This window comes from Mchenga conophoros, linkage group LG2 (assembly GCF_057382185.1).
Source record: "Mchenga conophoros isolate Kocher_MC1m ecotype Shallow Benthic linkage group LG2, M_conophoros_male_GT1.1, whole genome shotgun sequence".
Lineage (NCBI taxonomy): Eukaryota > Metazoa > Chordata > Actinopteri > Cichliformes > Cichlidae > Mchenga > Mchenga conophoros.
The window spans coordinates 12,294,809-12,320,114 of NC_140527.1; the positions used below are offsets into that span (position 1 = coordinate 12,294,809).

The 25,306-nt window shown below is 42.9% G+C and overlaps 1 protein-coding gene across 7 annotated transcripts in view; it reads right to left on the reverse strand.

The window, feature by feature from the left end:
• Window positions 1–25,306, reverse strand: part of LOC146581743 (protocadherin-1-like) — a 233,497-nt gene that overhangs the window by 167,728 nt on the left and 40,463 nt on the right. The window contains exon 4 of one of the 7 annotated variants that reach the window (XM_085286470.1): window positions 1,229–1,357. The exons of 4 other annotated variants lie outside the window; for them this stretch is intronic. In XM_085286470.1, coding sequence (XP_085142596.1) covers window positions 1,238–1,357 — 120 coding nt within the window. In that variant the 3' untranslated portion in view covers window positions 1,229–1,237. Of the gene's footprint in view, window positions 1–1,228; window positions 1,358–11,658; window positions 11,692–22,796; window positions 22,816–25,306 lie in introns of those variants that run through there. 2 more of the 7 variants (XM_085286479.1, XM_085286486.1) reach the window with 2 other exon arrangements.

Genomic DNA, 25,306 nt, shown 5'->3' on the forward strand with positions numbered 1-25,306 from the left:
AGTGCCAAACATGAAATGATGCAGTGACACAGCGTAGGGTCATGTGTTAGTGGCGGGGACAATCATGTGGTTATTGTTCATGTGTCCAACAGCAGAGGGGAAGAAACTGTTCTTATGGCGAGAGGTTCTGGTGCGAATGGACCGGAGCCTCCTGCCTGAGGGGAGCAGGTCAAACAGATTGTGTCCAGGGTGAGAAGGGTCAGCTGAGATCCGGGCTGCACGCCGCAGTGTCCTGGAGGTGTACAGGTCCTGCAAAGATGGGAGTCTACAGCCAATCACCTTCTCAGCAGAGCGCACAACACGCTGCAGTCTCTGTTTGTCCCTGATAGTGGCTCCAGCATACCACACGGTGATGGAGGAGGTGAGGATGGACTCGATGATTGCAGTGTAGAATTGCATCATCGTCCGTGTTGGCAGGTTGAATTTCTTCAGCTGCCTCAGGAAGTACATCCTCTGCTGGGCTTTCTTGATGACGGAGGTGATGGTGGGCTCCCACTTCAGGTCCTGGGTGATGGTGGTACCCAGGAAGCGGAATGAGTCCACAGAGGTGATGGGGGTGTCAGTCAGGATGATGGGGGGGAGTGGGGCTGTGTGCTTCCTGAAGTCCACAATAATCTCCACTGTATTCTGGGCATTCAGCACCAGGTTGTTGTGGCTGCACCAGGACACCAGACGTTCAACCTCCCTCCTGTAGGCAGACTCGTCCCCGTCCGAGATGAGCCCAATGACGGTGGTGTCATCTGCGAACTTGATTAGCTTGACAGACTGGTGGGTGGAGGTGCAGCAGTTGGTGTACAGGGAGAAGAGCAGAGGAGAAAGAACACAGCCCTGAGGGGAGCCGGTGCTGATGGTCCGGGAGTCCGAGACATTCTTTCCCAGCCTCACGTGCTGCTTCCTGTCCGTCAGGAAGTCAGTGATCCACCGGCAGATGGGATCAGGCACATTCATCTGGGAAAGCTTGCCTCGGAGATGGTCTGGAAGGATGGTGTTGAAGGCAGAGCTGAAGTCCACAAACAGGATCCTGGCGTAGGTTCCTGGGGAGTCCAGATGCTGCAGGATGAAGTGTAGGGCCATGTTGATGGCGTCGTCTACAGACCTGTTGGCTCTATATGCAAACTGCAGGGGGTCCAGGAGGGGGGCCGTGAGGGTCTTGAGATGGGAGAGAACTAGGCGCTCAAATGACTTCATGACCACAGATGTCAGAGCCACGGGTCTGTAGTCATTTAGTCCAGTGATCCTAGGTTTCTTGGGGACAGGGATTATGGTAGAGGACTTGAAGCAGGCAGGCACATGACATGCCTGCAGTGAGGAGTTGAAGATGCCAGAAAACACTGGGGCCAGCTCGTTTGCACAGTGTCTGAGGGTGGCAGGAGACACACACCGTTAGCAGGGCTTGTGAAATTGCTTTTGTGAGACAGGCTCCTGCTTCGTGCTGCTGCAGCATCAGTCATTCACACTCCTTTATGCACTCATATGGCATCACTCAGTACCCTGCTAGCAGAGCCTGTTCAGTACAAGGAATCACACACACACACTTAAAATAAAAATTGCTGACTCTACACAGACATAGTTTTTATAATTGGGCAAATGGGTGGAGTGCTTCATTATCAGCTTGGTTAACAAGCTGCATCTATAAATTGCACAGGTTCATCACACAGACTCAGACACGGCTTATTTATCCGTAAATTTTAAAAAAAACTAATCATACAAAAAACTGCATCTTTGACTTTTTGGATGATCTGCTAGTACAATTAACCTCGCAGCACCCATAATTGCAGTAACATACACCAGAGGTCCACTTAGCTCAGGTGAACCCTCAGCAGACATCGAGCAGGCATCCACCTGTCAGTCAAAGAGGCCAACCCCTAAATGTAACCTCAGTTTTTAAAAAGACAAAAATTCAACAACCATAGATTTTATATAGAATTAAGGCTAAATGAGCTTTAACACACAAGCTTTTGAAAGTGGGAGTCTAGTGGCCATCAGAGGAACTACAGTTTTTGGCATTTCTGTGTTGGCTTCATTTTTCAGCCCTAAAGTTTTTAAAAGAATGAATGACCCCTGCACTCTTTAGTCCTCGTACCTGATCTTCCACATTCAACCACAGCATAAAGTTGAGAATAATCAGACTTCTTCAAAGGCCCACAGAGAAAACAGCACCTGCTCAAACCCACACCTCTCAGTCTCCTGCTGTTTGTCAGGATGTCATTCTTTCTCCCACAGATGCTTTAAAACTCAATTCAAATGCTTTTCAGAAGAATTCAGATGTCTTGAATGCAGAGCAGGTGAGGTTCAGTTCGTGTGTTTGTGGAGAAAGTGCTGCCCGAGGCTTTTTTTCTATTCTGGAAAAAAAAAAAGCTGACTGCGCACCTTGTTTCCATAACAACAGACAATCATTCAAGCTCACCTGTTGCTCTTCTCTCTGTGCTCTTTTGTGTGTTTTAAAAGGTACAAAAACAACTGCATATTTCTGAAGGGGAAAAAAAGTTGTTTAAACTCTTGAACTGTGATTTTACTTTTTTACTAAGCAGCAAAAACATTTTCTTCATAACATATATAAAGGCCACCTACACTACCTGCATACATTTCTGCACCATGTGAAACATCGCAGACTCCATGTTTTATGTCTGTTTTTTTCTGTTGGCTGGGAACGCAGCATATGTCTTCTGCATGACTTTACAAGCAGTTCCACAAATTCAGGCATATTTGGTCACGGTGTGTGAAGAATGAGCGAGTGCTGTTAGCAGGAAGCCCAACATAATCATAGCCGGTGAATTGTTTGCGGTTATGATAGTCAGTCAGACTGAGCTCTTCCTTGTGGAGCTCAGTCTGACTGACTGGGTGATGCTGACTAATCCATACGAGCTGATTTTCAGTCTGGTAAAATGATAAACTGATTACAGTTCTGCATTTTTTAATGGTGGTCCTTATGAAGTTTTCACAGGTGGAACTGCACCAGCTCCGCTCCAGTTCTACCAAAGCCAATGAGTCTGCCTTTATACACATACAGAGCTCCCGCAGTGAAAGCCACTTTCAGCAGATGGACTTTCTTTTTTAATTAAAGCATATTTCAAGTTCAAGCTTTTGATTTTTTTAAGGTCACTAAAGGTGACTATCTGTTACTGCTACTTTGTGTTTATCACTTAGAGTTGCCAGTAATGATGGCAGATGAATGTAACAGTATAAAAAAAGCACATTAATTTATGAGCAACAATAAAATAGAAGTGTGATTAGCATAGAAATGGTGAGCAGTGAATGTAATGTGATATTGGAGGTGGTTAACTGCTGGAATATTACCGAGGCACGGCAGAGTGTAAGCACTACTAATATGAACACTCAGACAGACGGGGATAAAAATGACATAGGAAACCCCGGCGCCAACTGAGGAGCAGCAGGAGGGCGATCTCGGGTTGTTTGAGCTCGAGTGAAGGCTTTCAAGCCGTAACCATGGGAACATTTCTCATCACAGCTCTCTGACAGGACGTAAAGGCAACACAGAGACAAAACAAACAGATCTTCAGTCAGACCAGCTGAACCGGTTTGGTGAAACCACACAGGACTTCAGTGTGTCGGATACAAACAATCCTGCGCGCGTGTGTTTAAGTGTATGTGTGCGCTCTTCAGATGTGTCCTTCTTTTATTGCTACAATCAGACAATCAGTGTTTCACTTTTTAAAATATTCATCCCTTCCCACTAAAGCCGGCGTTACATTAAAATTCCCTTTGCAGTGCTAATGGCCATCAGCCTGCAAGATGAGGGGTGGGATGAGCGAGGGGCGAGTGAGGTGGAAGGCAAGACAGCGAGAGAGACACAGAGAGAGAGACGGAGAGAGAGAGAGGGAGGGAGAGCAAAACAGGACAAGACAACCAGGGATTAAATACATTTGTTTTCTCTGGTACCAAATTAGTATTGACGGCAGCTACCTTCCCTACTGCACACACACACTCACACACACAGCCAGCCATGGTGAAAACCCAGCCATGTTGAAAATTAATTACTCAAGTGTGCTGTGATACTTGTGCAGTGTGCAGGTTCTGCCCAGCTGCTCTGCTATACAGCAAGAGTTAAAGGGATGTATATATAAACATACTGTAGTGTGTGTGTGTGTATGTGCACGCAAGTGTAACAGTTTGTCTCTGTATAGCTGTTTGGCTGAGGAAGGAAAAGGCAGCAGCAGAGAAAGAAGACAAAGTGGCTCCATGTAGGCCACACAACAACACACCCGGGATTCATCCATCCAAACATACAGCGGAGTAAAATAGAACCCATTCAGCCCTTCTATTTTGTAATCTACCAAGCAAACAACAAAATAACAACCACAATACCCTAGGACGCTATGATTCAAGCAAATACATTTTCACATTTGTCACGACTTTGAGATTGCAGGGCCCTGTCTTGACTGCCATTTGCACTTGATACCAAGATACTTCAAGCTTCAGCTGGATATTTAAGTAACAGCTGCTCACATTGTGCATTGTTCATCAGGTTTATATACCAGTCTGATGGACTTGGGAGGTCGTGTTTTTAATCTGTGTTTTTCCCACAGAACTCGATTCCATTTGGTCACAAGCACTGGTCACAATATATTTCTAAAAACAGGCACTTCTCTGCAAATCTAAGTAGGCCCCTCTTGTCACAGAGAATGGTGCAGTAATCAGTACTGAGTCTTTCATCTACAGTGCAGTATGAATGCAAACTGCACTGTAGCAGTGTCTTGATTCTTGCTCAGTCATCCAGGTAATCCCAGAAAGTTGGTTCTGTTTATCTGAACGTTGCGTTTTCAGTGCGAGAAATATGTCATCACTCATTTTGACGAAACATTTCTCCCACAGAAAATGCAACATTCAGATGAACAGAATCAACTTTCTGGGAGTTGTATGTGAAACACAGTGTAATGACATTTATTACCTAGCCATCCATCCTATTTCTTCCACTTATCCAAATATATATATTTATCCCTATTTGTGAGAACTTGCTCCAGATCCAGCTGTGAGGACTCAATGCACCGGCTCCATGGCACACATCCTCCAATCATACTCCAAGCTGAACCCCACTGTATCATGTACACAGTTCCTTTCCGTGGCCGTATCCGGATATGCTCTTTTTTGCAAGAAGAGAGTTATTATCTGCTGATACTTGGCTCAGTCATGAAACAGCACTAAGACACGGATAACACGTGAACTTGAAGATCTTCTTTAAGGACACTGAGATCACAGTGAGAGTCGAATACCATTGCAATACATTCCGGCCTTCGTTCTTATCTAGATGCAGATCACATGTCGCCCTCAGGTGTGAATTTCAAGTGACAACCCAGTCAGATAAAAGGAAGGAGAGATGGTACTTTTTGTAACTGCTACCACAAAATGACGTTAGGGTGAAGAGTTTCTTATCATGGCTATGATTTTAAACTTGTGAAGTTATGAAATGTTTAAGAGAAACATCATAGGCTGTTTGCCTGGAACAGCAAATAAACAGCAGCTTCCTGGTAAAGCTTGAAGCTTTTTCTGACCAATCCTTTCACTGCATTCCTTCCAACATCGACTTTAAACTATACCGTCTTTCAGTTTTAGTTAGAATGTATACAGCATTTAATATATTTAATGACTGATTAATAAGACAAGATAACTATGGTTAGGGATGTTCCACACAAGATTATTTGATTGACTTTGTTGGATTATATTTATAAGCAACCAAACATGGGAATTACAGAGTTCTGGAACCTGTTGGACAACTCTGAGAAACTCGTTGATGTTTTTTCAGCTCATAAAACAACTTAAAAGAAGCCGTTCAAGTAGTCTGGCCAAGGCAGCGGAACAAACGATCCAAGTCTTTCAAGGAGTGCATACCTTTTTCTCTGATCCTGGAAACAATAATAGTTTCACCGTTAATCTTGATCCGGTGTATTGTAGGGAACCGGTTTTCTGTGGTAAAGCTTCTTCCTTTGAAAACATCTGCAGGAACATCTTGCTTGATTTGTTTGTTGTGTGACCTGATATTTTAAGCAGTTAGACACCTGTATGTTAGATAATAATAATACCAATACTAACACTACTACTGACAGTACTACTAAAGCTCTTGTGTTCAGTACAAACAGTAGGTAAAACATTTAAAAACAAATATAATAAACAGTAAAAACAAAGGCATTAAGCACAGACGCACGTCCACACGTTTCACACATGACTGGGCTTTAAAGGGGTGCCACTCACTACAGGATAGCTATTGCACTCCTTTATTTAAAGCTGTTGAAAGTTCTGATGGCCCAGGGGGAAAATGTTTTCAAGGCTATTTGTCTGGTTCTTTATGCACCTGCACTGCCTGAGGGCAGGAGGTGAACAAGTGCTGTCCAGAGTGGGAAGGGTCTTTGATTATTTTCTTTGCTCTGCTGAGACACTGAGAGTCTTCTAGGGAGGGCGATCGGCAGCAAACGGTTCTCTGGGCGGTGTTGATAACCTTGCGCAAAGGTTTCCTGTCTGCCACTGAGCAACATACCACACTGTGATTCAGTACATCAGTGGCATCAATGATGGCATGGTAGGAGGCTGTCGTCTGTGAAGGAGGATCCCAGAAATTTCTCCTGTAGTCAGTGGTTTCACTGGTTTTGAGTGCCAGGTTATTATCAGAGCTCCACCCAGACAGCGTTGGCATCTTTATGGTGACTTGTCACCTCCAACCACAGCAGTGTCATCAACACACATCCCTGAGCAGAGCCACTGCTAAGTGTGAGGGTGGAGGAACAGTGGGCGCCACCTTGACTATTTGTGGGTGGTTAGTAACAAAGTCTTTCATCCAAGCGTAGATGGGGGGATGGGTGGTCTAGCTCAGACAACTTTTCAAACTAGGATATTTATGTTAAAAGCAGAACTGTAATCATCAAAGCGCATTCTGACCCTGGTATTCCAAACGGCTCAGTGGAGATGGTGTCCTCTGTCGGTCTGTTGTCTCTATAAGCAAACGGATACGGGTCAAAGGTAGCAGGGAGAGAGTCTTTGATGTACTCAGATACAAACTTCTGTTAGTGCTGTTGTTATGTAGCCATTTAGTCTGTTGATAGGTCTCTTTAAGGCAGAGATTATAGCTGACTTGAGATAAGGTGACATGATAACTTGAGTCAGAGAGAAGATTAGAAATCTTGGCTAAAAACCCTGAGAGTTGGTCAGCACAAGCTTTTACCTTCCCAAGTACACCAGCAGCTTGTCTTGCATTCCCCATCTTAAGTAGGCACATCACTTCATGTGAGCGTGAGGAGGCTAGATGTTAATGAGGGTTGCATAACTGTGTGGGTCCTCTTTGTCTCAAAATGAGCAAGCACTGACAGTCACATATGTGTTGCCTTTTGCACTTGGCGATGCACTAGAGACCCAGGCCCTATTGTCTGACTTGAAGGCAAAATTGTGGATTCTCAGGAGTGTCTATACTTCTCTAGCCAGCCAGGGCTTTTGGTTGGAATAATCCTGGATGCATTTATCAACCGTGACACTGTCAGTGCAGAACTTAATGTAGGACAGTGCTGATTCTGTGTATTGCTGAAGATCCAGGTGTTCAAATACATTTTATTGTGAGTGCAAAGCAGTCCTGCAGCAGAGAGAGTGTACCCTCAGGCCAAGTTTTAATAATACCTGGGTTGTTTTTTTCCTGAGGGGGGTGTATGGCGGGATGAGGAACAGTGAGAGATGGTCTGACAGGCTGAGGATGTGCTCTGCCTGCTTTGAGTTGGAATAGACATGTTCCGGTGAGCTTTCCTCAATGGTGAAACATTGCATTTGCAGTACAAATTTGGGAAGTTCAGTCTTTAAGCAAGCTTGATTAAAATGTGTACTCCCACTGGGTGAGTCTGGTACTGTCTGCTCACAGTGTAGTGCAGATGGGAGAGAGCTGTGCTAACGTTATCCGTGGGGGGGATACATACAGCAGGGCTGGTCACTGCCGTGAACCCTCGACGGTGAGAGAAGGGTCTACATGACAGATAGTGGGTGTGATTGATATTACTGTTATAGTGGACCAGTCAAGATGTACAAAAACTAGAATCTGTGGTCCTTTCTTCGCAGTGGGAAAATGCTTGGTAGAGTGGCTTTGTGTGGTTGTTTCCTGCATCTTCCCAGCAACAACCTGGTGATCTCGCTATGTCCAGGGTATGAAGGTTTGAAGCCGCATGTAACGCTGATGCAACCGATTAAACTGACATTCTGCAACTTAGAGTGGGTGTAGATGTGTTTTATCCCACGCATTCCACCACACACACACAATAATAATAATAATAATAATAGTACATTTTATTTGAAGGCGCCTTTCAAAAACCCAAGGTCACCTTACAAAAGAACAAAATTAATAAAAGAAGCAATAGTCATAAGATATATACCAAAACCAGACAATCGGTGAATCATGCATGTCGCCATCATCATCCACTCCTACAAAATCATCTGAACCGATCTAGATTCACTCACTCAACATCTGCTATAACTGTTAATACAACACCTGCTGCTCTGACTGGCAGCTGTGATATGGCCTGTTGTGGCAGGATTGAGGTGTTTTTGTCATGTTTCACCAAACCTCAACATTTTCAGAAATTTTGGACTTTTCAGAAGTTGACAGAATACGTCATCATGTGAACTGTCCTCCTGTTTCTGTGATGGGCTCAGTTGACTCCTGGAAGTTGTTTTTAGAGCAGAAAAAGGGAGTTTGTGAGATTTAGTTGAGCTTTGCGAGGGTAAAAAAGCAGTAAGAAGAGACGGAGGTCTTATAGCATTATAGACAAATCTACCCAGGTTCTTTCTACGGATCAGCTAACTTTCATCTGATCTCTTCTGACAGAGAGACATCCAAGACTCACAGGAAGGTTGGCAAAAGCTGATTCACATATCAAACTGAACCAGGCACCAGCAAATTACATTGTTTAGGATAAAGTTTAAGTCAAATTAGAAAGCATGTTGTAATACTGCTAGGTAACGCTGATCATCAGGAGGCAATGAGTCTTCATAGTGATGCTATTAAATGCCCAGAACCAAAAAATACACAGTTCGGTGCTTGCTGAATAACTTCCAGATAACCAAAAACTAACAATTTAAATCTTTCACTGCCTGATTGGCCAGGTTTGTTTACCAGGTGAGGTCAGGTAAGTTTTTCTCTGCTCTTTTTATAGTTATGAGGTATGATTAAAAGGTTATCTGAATAAAAACCTTGCCATAATTCAAATTTATCTGATTCCCGATAACCTTCTAAGGCATCAACATCCTGCTCTGACCAGCCATGCTCCACAATTTCACCACAGATCCCAAAATTATGCAAAGTCCAAACTGTTTTGACCTGAATGTCTAGATATCAAAGTTTCAATCAAATGAGGTTCATCAATGGTAATATAAAAGCTTAGCTAAGGAAGCTAAAAAGGTTAACAAGCAATAAACAGATGGAGTCATGTTCAATGTTAAGTGCTGTTAATCATTTAGGCTCCATCTGTTTGTGTTGTAAGGGATCATTTTTGGTTCACTACAAAACTAACCTACATAAGCAGCCTGTTATTAACAACAGTATGATCAGATTCAGACTTGTTAAAGCACTAAACTACTAACTAGCAATCTGCTGCACGCTTGAACTGTCACATGGTACATGCCAAACCTCTCCACCCTGCAGATAACTGATTTCTGCACTGTGTTTATATTCATATCATTATATCATATCATCTATTTACACTGTAAATGTAATGTGAAGTTGGCTTGTTCTGGAAAGAATGACTGCATTAAGCCACAGTGTTCAGTTTGGTTTCAGGTTTTTACTTTTAAAGATTTACCTGTTTTTTTAAGAAACATTTATGGGAAACTGCATTTATATTGTAGTGTTTGGAAACCTCTTTGAAACTATATTGAAAGAAGACATTAACATGCAGCATGAACCCAAGGATCTCTGATTTTGAAAAATGTAAAGATGAAAAAAAGAAAACGTAAGGACAAACAAAAGATCTGACATTAAAAGAGAAAATAAACAAATATATGGTAAGTTGACCTCTAGGAGCCCCCCTCCCCCCGTACTTGTTTCTGTCATCGTTCAGTGCTCACTGAGATATGTTCTGTGACCTTTGACCTCCCCGCCTCTGCCTGCTGCTGCTGCTGACTGATCGTGGACGTGAAGGTGACTCTGCTGATATTAAACCTCCACACCTGAGCGGACTGAAATCTCTCCATCTCAAGCGGCGAGCCCTCGTTTTTCATCTGTACAGATAGACGGGAGGAGGAAGCGTTCAGACAGAAGCCGACACTTCCTGCTCGATGGTGGGGCGGAGGTAGAGGTGCGTATGGAGGCTGGGCGGGTTGGAGGTGGATCATGTTCAGACACAATGTCCGACGGCGAGCGGCTGATTTTATCGACTGCTTGACACACCGCGGGGATCGAACGGCAGCTAAATATAGATGCGGCAGGACGGAACAGGGCAAGCTGTACGTGCACACGCCGTGTTTGGGAGCATGAGGCATTATCTCGGGCTCTCAGAAACATTCACATTAATGCTGCCGGTCATTGTTAGCATTAGAGATTCGAATGCTGCCGCTGTTATCAGCTCTCTGCTTTTGTACTCAGCTCTTCACGTTAGAATATTAATGTTGTGTCAAGGTCATGCAGTACAGATGGTGAACAAACACATAATGGGAGCTTGATTATTGCTGCATGAGCTGTTAAAAGACACTAGCCTAAAAAAAAAAATACCATTAGCATTTGATTATGACCCCAAACTTTAGTTTCCTCAAGAGATGTTCTTGAGATTTGATGTTTAAATACTTTCTGTATGGCAAAATAAACTGAAAACCCAACTTTTATGTTTCATTTCCAACAGCTAACCATCAGTGCAGCCAAACCAACTCTACAGAAAGTATTTCAAAAGTTATCTGTCTAATGGTTCAGCTGGACCTGGGATGTTAGCAGTCCTCAGACTGAGCGTGTCACTGCGAGACTTTAAATTTTCAAATTCAAATTTTATTTGTCACACACACACAACCATACACAGTATGACATGGGGGTGAAATGCTTGTAGCTGTACAATGCCCGACCATTAAATGACAGAAGAAAAGTTTTACAATATTTACAATTTACAGTTTACTACAAAATTTACAAATTAACTTAGGAATTTACAGTAAAGAATGTGCAAATAGCAGAAGAGATTATAAAGATTATAAAGATTATGAATTATAGAATTATAGGAAAGGTTTATCTACAAAACAAGTCACAGAAGCACTCGAAAACCAACACCCTGACATTAGCTGGACTGTGCACTGACTGAGGACGTGAATACAGATGACGAATTAGACAGAAAGCTTGCTTATACAAACAAATGAGGTCAGTGCATGACTTCACTGACTTACATGTACAGTTTGGCCAGCCCCACAGTGACAATGTTTGTTATCCAAACATACAACGGATACAGGAGACACTTTTAGAACACCTGTTCAACAAGAAGAGCTCAGCTGGCTGGTAACTGCTCTGAACAGTTAGCAACTTACACACAAACTTATCGTGGCTAAACATTAGAAACAAACCGGTGGACAAGCGGACCTTCAACAATCTAACCTACACTTTATTGCCACAATTGCATTTGTAAGAATAAAGTGTAACAAAACATCAAGATAATCACTGGTTATCAGGCCTATAATTTCATATTTGTGCTTCTTTACTGCTGCTGTGTTCATGCTGCATCAGCTGACAGGGAAGAACTAAAAAAAAAAGTCAGACATCATTAGTGGAAACATCATATCCAAACAGACGCAGAATTACAAGCAGAACACTGACAGTTCCTTCTACAGTTACTTGCTTCTTCTTATTATGCTCTGTACGATATGACTTGATCTCTACACGTGACCTCTGACCTCCTTAGTAGGATTCTTTGAATGTTCTCTAACCCTTCGTCTTGCTTTTTAGCAACAGAAAAAAATCAGACACAGCATTCAGCTGGTACTGCAATCCAGGGGTTAATGTGGTTCACAACAGTGAATTTCCAAGCAGGCAGAGGATGCTTCTTCTAATTAAAGGAAAAACCTTAATCTCTTCCAGCGGTACCTCTTAAGAATCAGAATCAGAATCAGAATGGGTTTATTGCCAGATGTTGAGGTTTACAACATTAGGAAATTGCTGCGGTGCTTCAGTGCAGACAATAAGAATTAAAGTGCTATGTAGAAAGAAAGATATGTGCATGAGATATACATGAGATATATACATGAGAATAAGAATTATGAGTGCTACGTAGAAAGATATATACATATATATATATTAATATATATATATTAAGGCGCCGTGTTTGCCCGTATTCTGTCTCACGCTCAGGAAAAGAAAGAAGAGGAAGTTAAGCAGCCACCCTCCCAAACCTCTCTCCACCTCCCTTTCTTCTGTTCTTGCTCTGGATTCACACATCATCATGTCTACAGTCCACAGAATAAATGTTAATACTCCACACATTCTCCTTTTATCTCATTCATATTTAGTAGTGGGATTGTTGCAAAGAGCACACCCACAATATGTTGTTCTGTTTTTCACTGTTTATAGACAATTCAAAGCATCTTCCCATATTTCATTGTGCTTGTTCTGGATATTTTTCATCATTGTTGTTATTTCTGGGGTTACTTCAAGTCAGTGACACTCACAAAGCCACATCAGCTCCTCTGAGCACTGATATTTCAGTTTGAGCTTCTGAATAAAATGACATTTCAGCTTCTTTCAGAGCCTCCATTTTTGCGGCAGCTTTGATTTTTGTCAGTAATTCTTTTCAAATTGGCTCTTCAACTCAGTTCTGTGGATCAACTTCAGGTACAACTTGCGTTTATATAGGCTTCAACCACGGCACCATACAAAGTGCTGCCTAAAGCTAGATAAATAAAAAAAACGAAACTGGCTTCAGAGTAAACTGTACGTTTCTTTTAGAAGCTGGTGGCTCCTTTTTTCCCCTTTAAACTGGGACTGAATAGAGGAGAAACAGAAGGAGAGCAACACTGACCAGCTCACCTCCTGAGCAGCCTGTTGAGAAACAAATGTGATCAGCCGGTTAACCACAAAAGGAAGCCTTTTGGGAAGTGGAGAGGGGGTGTGTGGGTGCATAGTTAGAACAGCAGGGAAGGTGGAGAGTGTCGTTAAATGGCCAGACAAAGGGGGAAACGGGGCAGTGGGAGGCTGGAGGGTAAACTGGGAGTTCAGGAGTAGGAGGGCACGTTTGTCTCAAATGGCGGAGGTCAAGCTACTCTCTGGTCTGGACTGGACTTCATTTGAATGTGGTTTTGTGTTTTGCATGAGCGTGGGAAGCTGAAGTCTTTCTGAACTGGATTCAGGTTTTATAATCTAAAACCAAATGTAAAGATTTTCTGCTCAGGTGTGCTCATTTATTGAGATAACACAGGTGGTAGTAGTAGTAGAATCGTGCCAACAATCTACATTTGTAATCAAGGGTCAATCTCAGGACTTTTAATAGACTTTGGGGTTCATTCGTGGTCTTCTTAGCAAACAAAAGATTAGGTTTGTTTGACAGACATTAGAAAGGGTTTTATTTTTTATTTGCAAATGTTACTATTTTGTTCATGTCCTACAGCTGCACTTGTGCTCTGCTGTTCATATCGCCGGTTTGTCACTCAGCCTCACACATTCTGCTCAGCTGACATGTTCACATACTCAGAGCCGCCACGGCCGACAACACGCTCCAGACCCGATCTAATCTGTTGTGTAAATTTACTGGCAAATTGGTAAATTTCTGATCACCATTCTGATTGCCGCAGCGAGGACTGGCTGCTCGCTGGGTGCAGTGCAAAATGCTCAGCTCGCCTTGTAAACCACACAAACTGTATTCTGAGTCGTGTCTGCTCTCGCTGTGATTCATGATTCCATAAATTGAGCAGATCTGTCGCTTGGTAGTCGCTGCAGGCTGAGAATTCAGTTCATTGTGTCTGAAGAAAACTGCCTGGCTCACTGTTAGACGAGGACAGCGGGGCGTGAGAGCTATCATGCACAGTGAAAGGACAGAGAGAGGAGAGATGATGTGCTGAGTCAGAAGAGACAGAAACCAGCAGCAGATGGCCTCTGACTGACATCTGAGATACACCTCTGTGTATGTGAGTGGAGTCCTTGTAAATCCCACATATCCGCTGCCACAGAGAGCACAGGGAGCTCAGTGCACATCATCCAGGGCGCCGTTAACACTGCAGTAAAGCCAGATCAAGGCTTTTTGGGAGCCTGAGCAGAATGTCATGATCTAAATCACCCAATTACACAGTTCTATAGTTTGTTATTCCATCCAGCCGTTTTCCACAGCAGTCCGAGCAGAGGTGACCTCTCCCAGGCCACCGTCTCCAACTTTTCCATGGGGATCTGAGGCATTCCCAAGCCAGTCGAGCCACAATGTTTCCAGTGTGTTGTGAGTCTCCCATGGTGTCTTTGCAAGTTTGATATGCCCGAAACATCTTACTCGGAAGGTGCCTGGGTATTATACGTCCCTAAAGCAAGTTTATGCAGTGGAAAACGGCCCGTCAGGACTTACACCTCTGACTGGTGCTAAGGCCATGTCCACACTAATACATTTTCATTTGAAAACACATTTTTGTCTCTCAGTTTTGGCCTTCCGTCCACACTGAGATGGCATTTTGGTCAAGGAAAACTCAGCGTTTTGAAAACGCTCTCCATAGTGGATACATTTGGAAACACTGTTTTTGCGTCGCAGTGTGGACAGCGAACCCGGAGCCTTTTCGAAAACGATGGCACATTTTAGTCATGTGATGTAGTCATGTGACCAATTACACTAAGATAGCGGAGGGCATTATACAGCAGTTGTTTTGTTTGCTCTGAATTTTGACAGCCCTATTAAAGATTAATATCAGTTTGTACATGCTCCAGATAGCTTTTCTTCAAATTCTTTAACTCTCACTCGCTTTTGCAACTTTGTACTTTTGTGTTACTCGCAGCAACAACTCCACCTCATTGTTAGTCCATTTAAAAAACTTGGTGCTTTTCCTCAACGTTTTGCCGCAACGTTTCAAAGAGCTGGAAAGCAAATAAGCGGCAGACAGAACTGAGGCAGGCCAAATCTTCTTGTTCTTCACCCATGCGCAGTACTGGAACGTAAGTTTTCGGCCGTTTCAATGTGGATGCACAACTCTGTGAAAACGACTGAAAACGCTAGTGTGGACGCGGAGCGTTTTCAGATGAAAACACTGTTTTCAAATTTATCCGGGCTAGTGTGGACGTGGACGTAGCCTAAGCCAGCAAAGCACCAGAGCCCTGTTGGGTCTCCTGAAGGTGGTGGCGTATAGAACAGTGAAACCATGTGTTTGCAGCTGTGATGTAGTCAGAAAAAAAAACACTTTTCACCTTTCGATCAGTGTTGGACATAATGAGATACTTTCTATAAAGCCCATCTCAGTATCTACGAAAATCTGGTGATTGATGAGCTTTGTTGCAGAAGCACATGCACACCCATATCTGCCTTCTATGACAATCAACTAAAGGGTAATTTTAATGTTACAGCATAATTTTAATATTGCACAGAGCCCTGAGCTCAAACCCATCAAAGCCCTTTGAGATGAAAGACAGCTGCTTGCCAGGCCTCACTCTCACATCTACACTGGACCTCCAACAAATCCACAGAACCTATCCAACCTTTGGAAGAAAGATTAAAAGAGAAAAAGCAGAAGCAGCCACAGGACGACTCAGGTCTCCAAATACTTCTGGCTGCATAGTTTACCTAAAGGTTCATATTTTTTTCAAGCCCATCTTAAAAAATTTGAATAGTCAGACATCTGAATGATCACTGAAACATAAACAGCCGTTGCTTATAACTCCTGAGAGAGAGAAAAGGCCAGTGAAAGTGGGATATGACACAGGAATCAAAGTGACTGTGGTTATGTGGTATGTGCTCAACCATTAGTTTGTGAACTGACACAGCAATGGACTTAAGCCTCAAATGAACTTGTGCTGAACTTTTGAGGCATTTTCAATCTGTTTTCTGGAAGATCTAGTGGAAATCTCCATCACAAGTATACAAGGAAGCACTCGGTACATTTCCATCCATCATTTTTGGTTTGCATTTTTAATGTAGTCAAAAAATTAGTAAAGGAAATGCCCTATTTAATCATGTTAATCATGCTCCTGCAGCTTCTTTCCCCCACTGTTTCGGTTCACTCATTGAAGCATCTTCCTCTGCAAAACTTATAAACTCAATGAGCCAAATCCTGAGATACGCAGGATGGTAGTGGATGAAAACCGGCAATTATTTGCATTTCCTTTTGCATATATTCTGGTAATTCGACTAGAGTTTGCATTACATTAGTATGCTAATCTAGGTATTCGGCATCAACAGCTTCCTAACTTTGGAAGTTGCTCATTTTAATTTGGCAGATTTAAATACTGACGACTACTAAAACCTGATATTCAGATGAAGTACGAACAATTTTTTGAACGGAAAAGATATATTTTAATGGCCAGTACAGTTTTGGAGGAACGACTGCAGTAAGCAGTGCTGAGTAGAACATAAAGACATGCTGTTAAATGCTGTTTTTAAGACAGACAATAGAGAGAACAACAGGAAGATCATGCACATTGTATTCCTCGTGCTCACGCTAAACAAATTTAAACAAATGACACACTTTTCTAAAATGCAGCAAATTCACTTTAACTGTCAGCTCAGATTTGCAAATACGCTTTAACATCATTGCCATCTCACCGCTCCACCTTTGACCCCGTGTGTCTGCCGCCGGCTGACCCCTGACTTCCACTACAGACAGGAATCCGTCATCGCCTGCCGACCACCGAGCGTGACCTTTAACTCCATCCCCTTCCTCTATCTCATTAGAGCAACTGTCAGTGGAATGTAAAGGGGAGGCCTCCGTGTGTGTGTTAGCCTCACATCTTATATCACGCAACGTTACAGAAAGCCAATACACATCACATCAGAAGAGAAGGTCAAAGGTCGGAGGTCATAGCAGCCTGTTGAGGCCCAAACTTCACAAACTCATCAACTCTAATGAGCCCCTGTGGTTCCATCAGCTTATAAATGAGACAGTAAAGCAGATTTAAATGACCGCTGTGCTGTTTGTTTGTCATATTTTACCTCATTAACTACAAAAAAGTGCACACACACACACACACACACACACATCACAGCTGACCGGCTTCCTATCATATAATCAGTGTTTACTCTGATTTAATTCCTTCCAGATGGCTGTTCATGTGTCATTTAATTTTTGGCTGTTATAAAAGTCAACCAGCAGAGTTGCAGAAAGTTTCTATTTGTCCTGGCTGCACTGTTTTTTTAAGCACCATTCATAATTACACCCAAATCTTTGTTTTTCTGCAGAAATGTTTAATAGCTGTGTGTATATTCAGTTCATCTGATTAACACTAAATTAAGTGGGGGACACACACACACACACACAGCCGCCAACAATTAGGCTAATTAATTCATTTGTGGGGTTCAAGTTTCAATTTCATCATTTTAAATGAGATAATTAACAAGCTGCTTTCTGGGGGGACCTCACGTTCATTTTCACACGTATCGACACAGAGTATTAAGATGCACCCCATCCGCTTCCTGTTTACCTGCCGGGGTTAATTAATGTTGCTTGTTTGGGGAACAGACTAATCATCGAGTTCCACCCACCTCCTCCTCTTGAGCTTGACAGGTTGTCAGTCCACCCACCAGTTGAATATCACTGCTGAAAGCCAATAGCAACAAGCCGACGGTGTGTGGGAAATTATCGTGACAGCCTTGTGAGGTTCAGTAATAAAGTTCAAAAACTGCATTCATAAAACGATTAATCAGAAGTCAAAGATCACACCCCTTCAAGGTCGTGTTCTTGTGCATCTTTGGACCGCTTCAAGCACAGCTACTAATTTTATATCACTCTGTGTACATCACACTGGTCGCTTTTCCTTCACATGACAACTGACTGTCCACAATGTCCACAGTATCTCAGCCCAAAGGCAGCTCATTAAATGAACAGAGTGGCCAGGAGCATGCTGCTCGCCGTCAACCCCACATTCATGACGTTGTGCACTGAATTCGTCCACCAGGCTCAGCTGGGTAACATGGGTTCTATTGTATCAGTCCAATGTGCGCCTCTGTTTTTTGACCACATCATCACAGTCTTTGCTCACCACCTACTTGACTTGCCTCCCGGGGACCATTTTGCCTTCCCCAGCATGAAACCTAAGCTGAAGCCCCTTCTGATCTGGGGGAGGAGAGACTATAATGCATCACAAAGGCACAAGTCCAAGTGGACAGAAATAAGACTTGAAGTGATGCAGAGGTGTGAGAGAAAGCGACCTTGAAGGGAAGATTGACCATACTTACACTGAGTAAAGTTTTTGATGCTTAAACCGCAAAGTCGCAGAACTGTAATACTGCGCCTCGTGCTATATCCTCATCCTCTTGCTGACCTCTCAGTGTCAGGCCGAAACAACCGAAATCCATCCCCTTCCCATGTTCAGGCTAGCGTGAGCAAAACCAGCAGGATGTGGAAAAAGGAGAAGATGAAAGAGAGCAGAGGAGAGCTGCTGGCTTCGCTGCCTCATTACTGACTGCGAGTGTGTGGGAGAGAGGGAGGGAAAGTACGTATATGAGTGTGTATGTGTGTGACAGGTACTCAGCTTGCTACACAGCATGCTCAGGAGGTCAGTTAGGTCAAAGGTTGTGGGTGGTCACTTCCTATCCATTAGCAGGAAAAGGATAAAAAGACCCTCATCAATCACCCAACACCTGGTCGCCTGGTAACCAGCACCACCTGCAGCATCCAAACCCCAGGAGCGCCATGGGAGCGACCTCTGACCCCAGAGAGGAAGATTTTCCTTTAACAGACTGCATTGGTGGAAATATTGCAGTGAAACCACCTCTGAAAGTGAAACCTTCCCTTCGGCCTTGTCAAACAGCAGAACAAGCAGGGATGCACTGTTCCAAAGTGGCAGATCAGTATCAGCACTCAGCCTCATTAAGTGGATCTAGTATCAGCCTTGATGCGAGCGGTCTGCATAAATGCAGTTTCCTTGTCAGTGTCATAAAATTCAGGGTTTCGGGAATCATTCAGTCACAGCAGGCTGCTGACTCAGAAAGATTTCAGGCTGTGTGTTGCCCAACATAAAAGTGAGTTTCATGCAGCGAACTGTGCAGGTTATGGAGAAAGAGAGCGCCAGCACTGGGTTAACAGTCACAATCAGAGGAGAAAAAAAGCTGATTTGACAGTTTGTGGTTGTACTTAACAACACACACACACATCTGAATCACACACAGATGAGTGAAGAATGACCAGCTACGGTCACATGATTCACAGCGTCTCTATACTCCAAACATTGACCCTCTGTGGAGGGTACTGTCATCCCGGTAGAGGACACTCCCATTGGGATACTAATGTTTCATCATAGAAAGGCAAAGATAATCGAACAACAACAGCAACAACACACTCTGTTGTTAAACACACTCATTTCCCTCCCCTCCATTACTCTGTCAATGATGTGTTATCTCCTCAACAGAGCGCGCACACACACACACATGCACAACATTTCTCATCATGTTCTAGGCCAATCGATATTCTGATTCCCCTTGAGGCACACAAACACGTGTCAGTCATCCAGTGTGTGTGTGTGTGTGTGCACATGTGCCAAGTAGCCCAGAAACTTGGGTCCAGAGTGTTTGTCCTGGTTTATATGCTAACCCAGTTTTTTTTTGCGCTGATCAGAGATCAATAGCAGCAGTAGGTTGTGAGTTCAATTCCATGCTTATATTTTCACACTGCATATTGCTAAATCTATGAATATTGCAGATCATCTGCCTCCATCTCACCCTATCCCTGTCCTCAACCGTCACACCAACCCTCCATGAATCTTCGCTGAGGTCTTCCTCTTTTCCTCCTGCCTGGCAGCTCCATCTTCATCATCCTTTGGCCTCACCTCTCCGACTCTGAGCCTACCCTCTGAAAAACTCATTTCTAATCCTATCCATCCTGCTCACTTCCAATGAACATCTCCACCTCAGCCTCCTGTCGTTTTGTCATTGGTCTCCAAACCAAACATCACAGCAGGTCTTACTACCACCTTGTAAACTTTCCCTTTCACTCTTACTGCTCTCCTTCTGTCACAAATCACTCCTGACACTTGTCTCCACCCACTCCTGTGCTCTCTTCTTCACCTTTCTTGTGTGCTGTCCATTGTTTTGGATGATTGACTCGAGATATTTAAACATTATCTCTGTCCTTGCATGCTCACCTTTCCATCCGTCTCCCTCTCTTGCTTCTACTGACTTTCCTTCATCTCGTCTCCTGAGCGTACCTCCACCTCTCCAGGCTCACCTCCACCTGTTCTGTACTCTCACTGCAGGTCACAGCTCAGAGCCTGCCCCTGATGTAATCCCACTCCCATAATTACTACATCTAGAGTAAAAACACAAGGATGACAAAGTGTCAGAGTAGCTATGTTCATCTTTTATATACAGTGTAAATAATGCCATGATCACAGTGAAATGTATATTAAATGTAACACTTACCATATTTGATCTGGGGCAACACTGAATCACACTATCAAGAAAGTAGGGAGTGTACCTAAAGTACTGCATGTACAGGTGCAGTTATGGTTAAGTAGCCAGACTCAGAGATTTATTTTAATAAACTGAGACTTCAAATCTCTATTGCCTTTTCCTCAAGAATAAAAGTTTACATTTCAGAAATAATGACCATCTCATAACTCACTTACTCTTGTGCTGGTGGCTCTGAACTGAAAGGTGTCATGGGAAATGTCAGAAACACACAAGGTAACACGAGACACAAACAGTATGCGTCATTACTCCTGTTTGTGTTTAAAGAGCTGTTTGTCTCTCTCTCTCACACACACATACATCCTACTTCCTGTCATCATGGAGGCATCAACCAGGACAGCACTGACTGACTGACTGCGGAGTAAATGAAGATACGATGACACTGTGAGGAACGTCACAGCAGCAGCACTGCTCCTCGATCACAGATTCATGGCAGACGTCAGACGAACCCAGACTGCATCCTCACCGTTGCTATGCATCCAAGATGTGTCTGCAAGAAGCCTTTTAGACATACGAATTCAGGCACTTCCCATATGAAATACAGCAGGAAGTGTTGGTGGAAACACACAAATGAAAACCAAATACTTGCCCCAATAACCGGTCTGTAACTGAAGCGAGCTGATGTTTTCCAAGGTGTAACCTCCACAACCAGAACGACTCTGCTGATTGATCAGTGCTCCTGCTGTCACTATTTTCCACTCTCTCAATGCAATCAATATATATAACCAACATTTATTTGGGGCTGTTGCTTCTGCTGAAGACCGTCTGTCACGCTCATCTCCCGTCAGCAGCAAAATTAAAAGACTGTATTTACCTTCATTTATTGCTTCGGTCGTGTTTTTGTCCACAGACCGAGTTTCACTGTGTACTTGCTGCAGTGAATATTTGAACACTTCCAGAGTGGCGAGCACCCATGAGACTGTTAATGGCTGACTCTGCATCATTAATGTATTCATTTTACAGTGTGATGATTGATGATGACGTCACAGTTAAAGGAACAATACACTTGGTTTAAACTATAAATGGTTAAAAAGTGGTTTAAAATGTGAAATGTCCTGTTGTTGAACAGACACAGTACTAGTACTAAAATTACTTTTACTGTAGTATCATTAGTACTCACACAGTAACTACTTCTTCTTGCAGCAGCTCCATTTAGGAGTCTCATATACCCACTGTCAGACCAACTCTCTGCATGCCCTCCTTCACTACACCCATGAATCTTCTCTGAGCTCTTCCTTTCCCCCTGCCTGGCAGCTCCATCTTCATCATCCTTTGTCCAGTATGTCCACTCTCCGTCCTCTGCACATGTCCAAACTGTCTCAGCCTCTCTGATCTGAGCTGTCCCTCATCATGAGTGAAGACTACATGTGCACTCATTTCTATTCCCGTCCTTCCAGGCAACAAAAGTCTTAACATCTTCAACTCCACCAGATAAATAATTAGCTTGTTCTGAACTTTGAGTTAAACTTTCGTTTGCAGGTTAAATTAGCCTGATTAAATAAGCCAACAGCAGAGATTTGTGTGCTCCATGTTAACCTGCATGACCATCAGTGCCTTCAGTTTGTTGCCAGTTGTGTGATAATAGAACTAAAGTTACATTATTTTTATTGCTTCTGTTAAATGTTGAATCTCGCTTTATAAAAGTGTTATTTTTGTATCTAAATGTCTCCATTTTTGCAGTTTTAAAGTTTTCCTCACACGCCTGGAGGAAAAACGGAATATTTTAACAGCAGGCGAATATATAGAGTGTAAAAATGCTGCAATGAGCTTATTAAACATTTATCACGTTTTTTGTTTATTTACTCTTTAAAGTTCCCAAATTCACCCGTGTTCAATGCAGACAAACAGAACATGACCTGGTTGCTCTTAATGGTGACAGCCCTGCAAAAACCTGCAGATTTTTCAGATCAGACCGGCAAAGGAAAAGCGCCACAGCGTACTACTGAATTACATTTTTACAGCTTCAGGAAACATGCTCTCAGCACACACTCTGTCCTCCCTGCAGGCAAACATTAGCATTGTAAATATGAGTGGCCAGCCAGCAGAGCGGTGAACTATTGAGATGAACACCAAGCAGCTGCTGATGTGAAAACTGGGGGTAGAAAGCAACAGCAGCAGAATGGTGACAGGAAACAGGAAGTTCCCAGCAGGATAACGTCACAGCGGTAGACAGAAGAACGAAACCACGTCGCCCCCGTCAGACTCCTCATGTGGACAAATCGATGGTGGCGTTTGCTCAGGAACTGCAGAATTTACTCAGCCTCTGGCTGATCAATGGTGCGGTTTACTGAGGAGATTCAAGACAGACAGCAGTGGGATTGTTAGAGAGGACGGATAATGAGGGAGGGTGCTGAAGTAAAATAATAAGCACAAAAGAATGAGGAACGAGTATAAACAACAACCATGAATACATCTCCTCCTGCTTAAGATGCAGTCCGCCTCAGGATAAAACCAGCAGTGAGAGAACACTGCAACACCATCACCTTCAGAATAAAATATTGTGAAATTCCTTCAGTGAATTAAAACATCCATTTTATCCGTTGAAACTAACAGATGTTTGGACTTTAAATCTGTCCCTAATTAAATCCCCGTGCCTCTCCTCCTGACCGGAGTAGTGGCAGCACAGCCAGACAGGCACAAGCTCCAGGCCAACAAAACAGCTGAATGGCGGTCACCTGCTGCAGCACAGTTTGACCACAGCGATCCTGGCCTGATCCTCAATCTGAGTTGTAAACACCGTTAAGCACTTTTGCTTTTGCCCAACAATTCATAGTTACATAACCAAAGCTGACAAAAAGCATTGGACCTTCAAAATACACCCCAAGCCTCTTCAGTCCCCTCCATTAGCAGGTCTCACATAGTCATTCCAACTTTTACTGGGCGTTCTGTTATTATTCATTTTAGCAACTCTCCAATCCATAATCCATACTCATTGTTAACTCAGGCTCGGCAGGAGTGATGATCACCTTAGCTGCATTAAACTGTGTGTCAGTCAAACTCAGTAAACCCAGAATTTTGCACTATGAGCCATAAGATCATTAATCCACTGAATTGTTTTCCACAACACAACTTTCCTAACATTATTTCAAGTCCATGAACACGACTTCAGTCGGCAGTCCTGTGTGCTGATTGAAAGGCAGATGAGCCCACATTTAGAGTTTGGTGAGATTGTCCACGAGTGAGTCATCTCGACCTTTGAAGTCACGCATGTGACAGATTTTCACACATTATTTGTATGATTTTTAATTCAAAATGTCACTCGGTTAAGGCGTTAAAAACACCTTTGCTAGAATTAGAAAAAGATCATGACTTGGGTTACCAGATCTTTCAAAAGTTTGTTTTCTTGGTTGGCATGGCGACACCTCCCCACTTTCTCTACCCGTCAATGAACGCCAAAAAAAGGATTAATTTGTTCATGACTATTTCACAAACTGCAGATGAGACTGGGATGACTCACTTTACAGTAACTTCAATGTTCTTTAAGAATAAAATGAGGTAAGGTCACTGAAAAAAAAAACAGTGAAATTCAGGGTATGACAGGGATGGATGACGTTTGGTTTCAAATATAATTTTTAAGAACTGTGAACAGCGCGAGCCTGCTCACAGTTCCATTATATTAAATATAACCTGCTGAACTGCTGCGTCCTGACATTAAAAAAAATGTGTTTTATTTGTCACAACCTTCACCTCCAAATGTTCATTTTTACTGTCTAACATAGTCTTCTTTCTTTTAGACTGCAATTCCACTCAATAACTGTGGAATTTGAGTTTAATAAGGAACAAAAATGAGTCCCATGCTCATTATTAAACTCAAATCAAATTTATAAACTGGCCGGATAATAAAAAGGAGATGTTTTAAATTAAAACAACAGTTCTATATTTCCATTAAGCTAAATAGAAAGGATAAATTGATTCCAGTAAATTCATGGAGAGTGCTTCATAGTGAGCTCAGCTACAGCCAGGTTAATGCTTGATAGCTTCAGTTAACATCATATTGTTTGAAGCACTGCATTTCTAAAATTCTATTGGACTCCTTTAAAAATGTTCAAAAATCAATGCAGCAGAACAGAAGATATCATCCTTTTTATTCCCAGCATCCTTTTTCCCAGTGCCCGTTTTACCCACAATGCAACCTGGCTACCAGCAGTTCAGTTGGAGATTAAAGTGTGTTGTAATAGTGGCTTCCAATGTAGTAATGCATCAGGCCCTACACAGCTCCTCGTGGAGACACAAAAGGCTTCATATTTTCACATGTAGTCTTCACTCTTTGATGAGTCGAACTGGCGGAGCTCCCCTTTAATCTCACCTACAAAGCTCTGATTGGCTTTGTGTTTTTTTGCCAACTCGTGCAGCACAAGTCAATCTCATCATATGCACGAGTTCGAGGAAAAGAGAGTTGTCCAGCTGCATGTTTTTACAGGACTTTGATAGCATTTTTATGCATTTTAAAATACGTGCTTCATAAAAATTGCATGACTGGCAGTGAGAGATCAAACAAGGGGGGAAAAAAACCTGCTGAGATTTTTTTTGCATTCAACACTTTTCTGTGACTCTTTCATCCAAAGAGAAATACTACTGAGGTTCAGCACAAAGACGCACACCTCACTGACAGTTCAAAGGTCGCAGGTGGAATCATGCACACAAAATATGAGCAAACATTTCAGACTCCAGAGAGGAACGATGATGACGATGGTGGAGGATGGAAGAAGAGCTGAGTCTTAGTGTTTGTAGCCCTGAAACCAGAGCTCATTTAAACTTAATCAGGCACGCTGCTAACT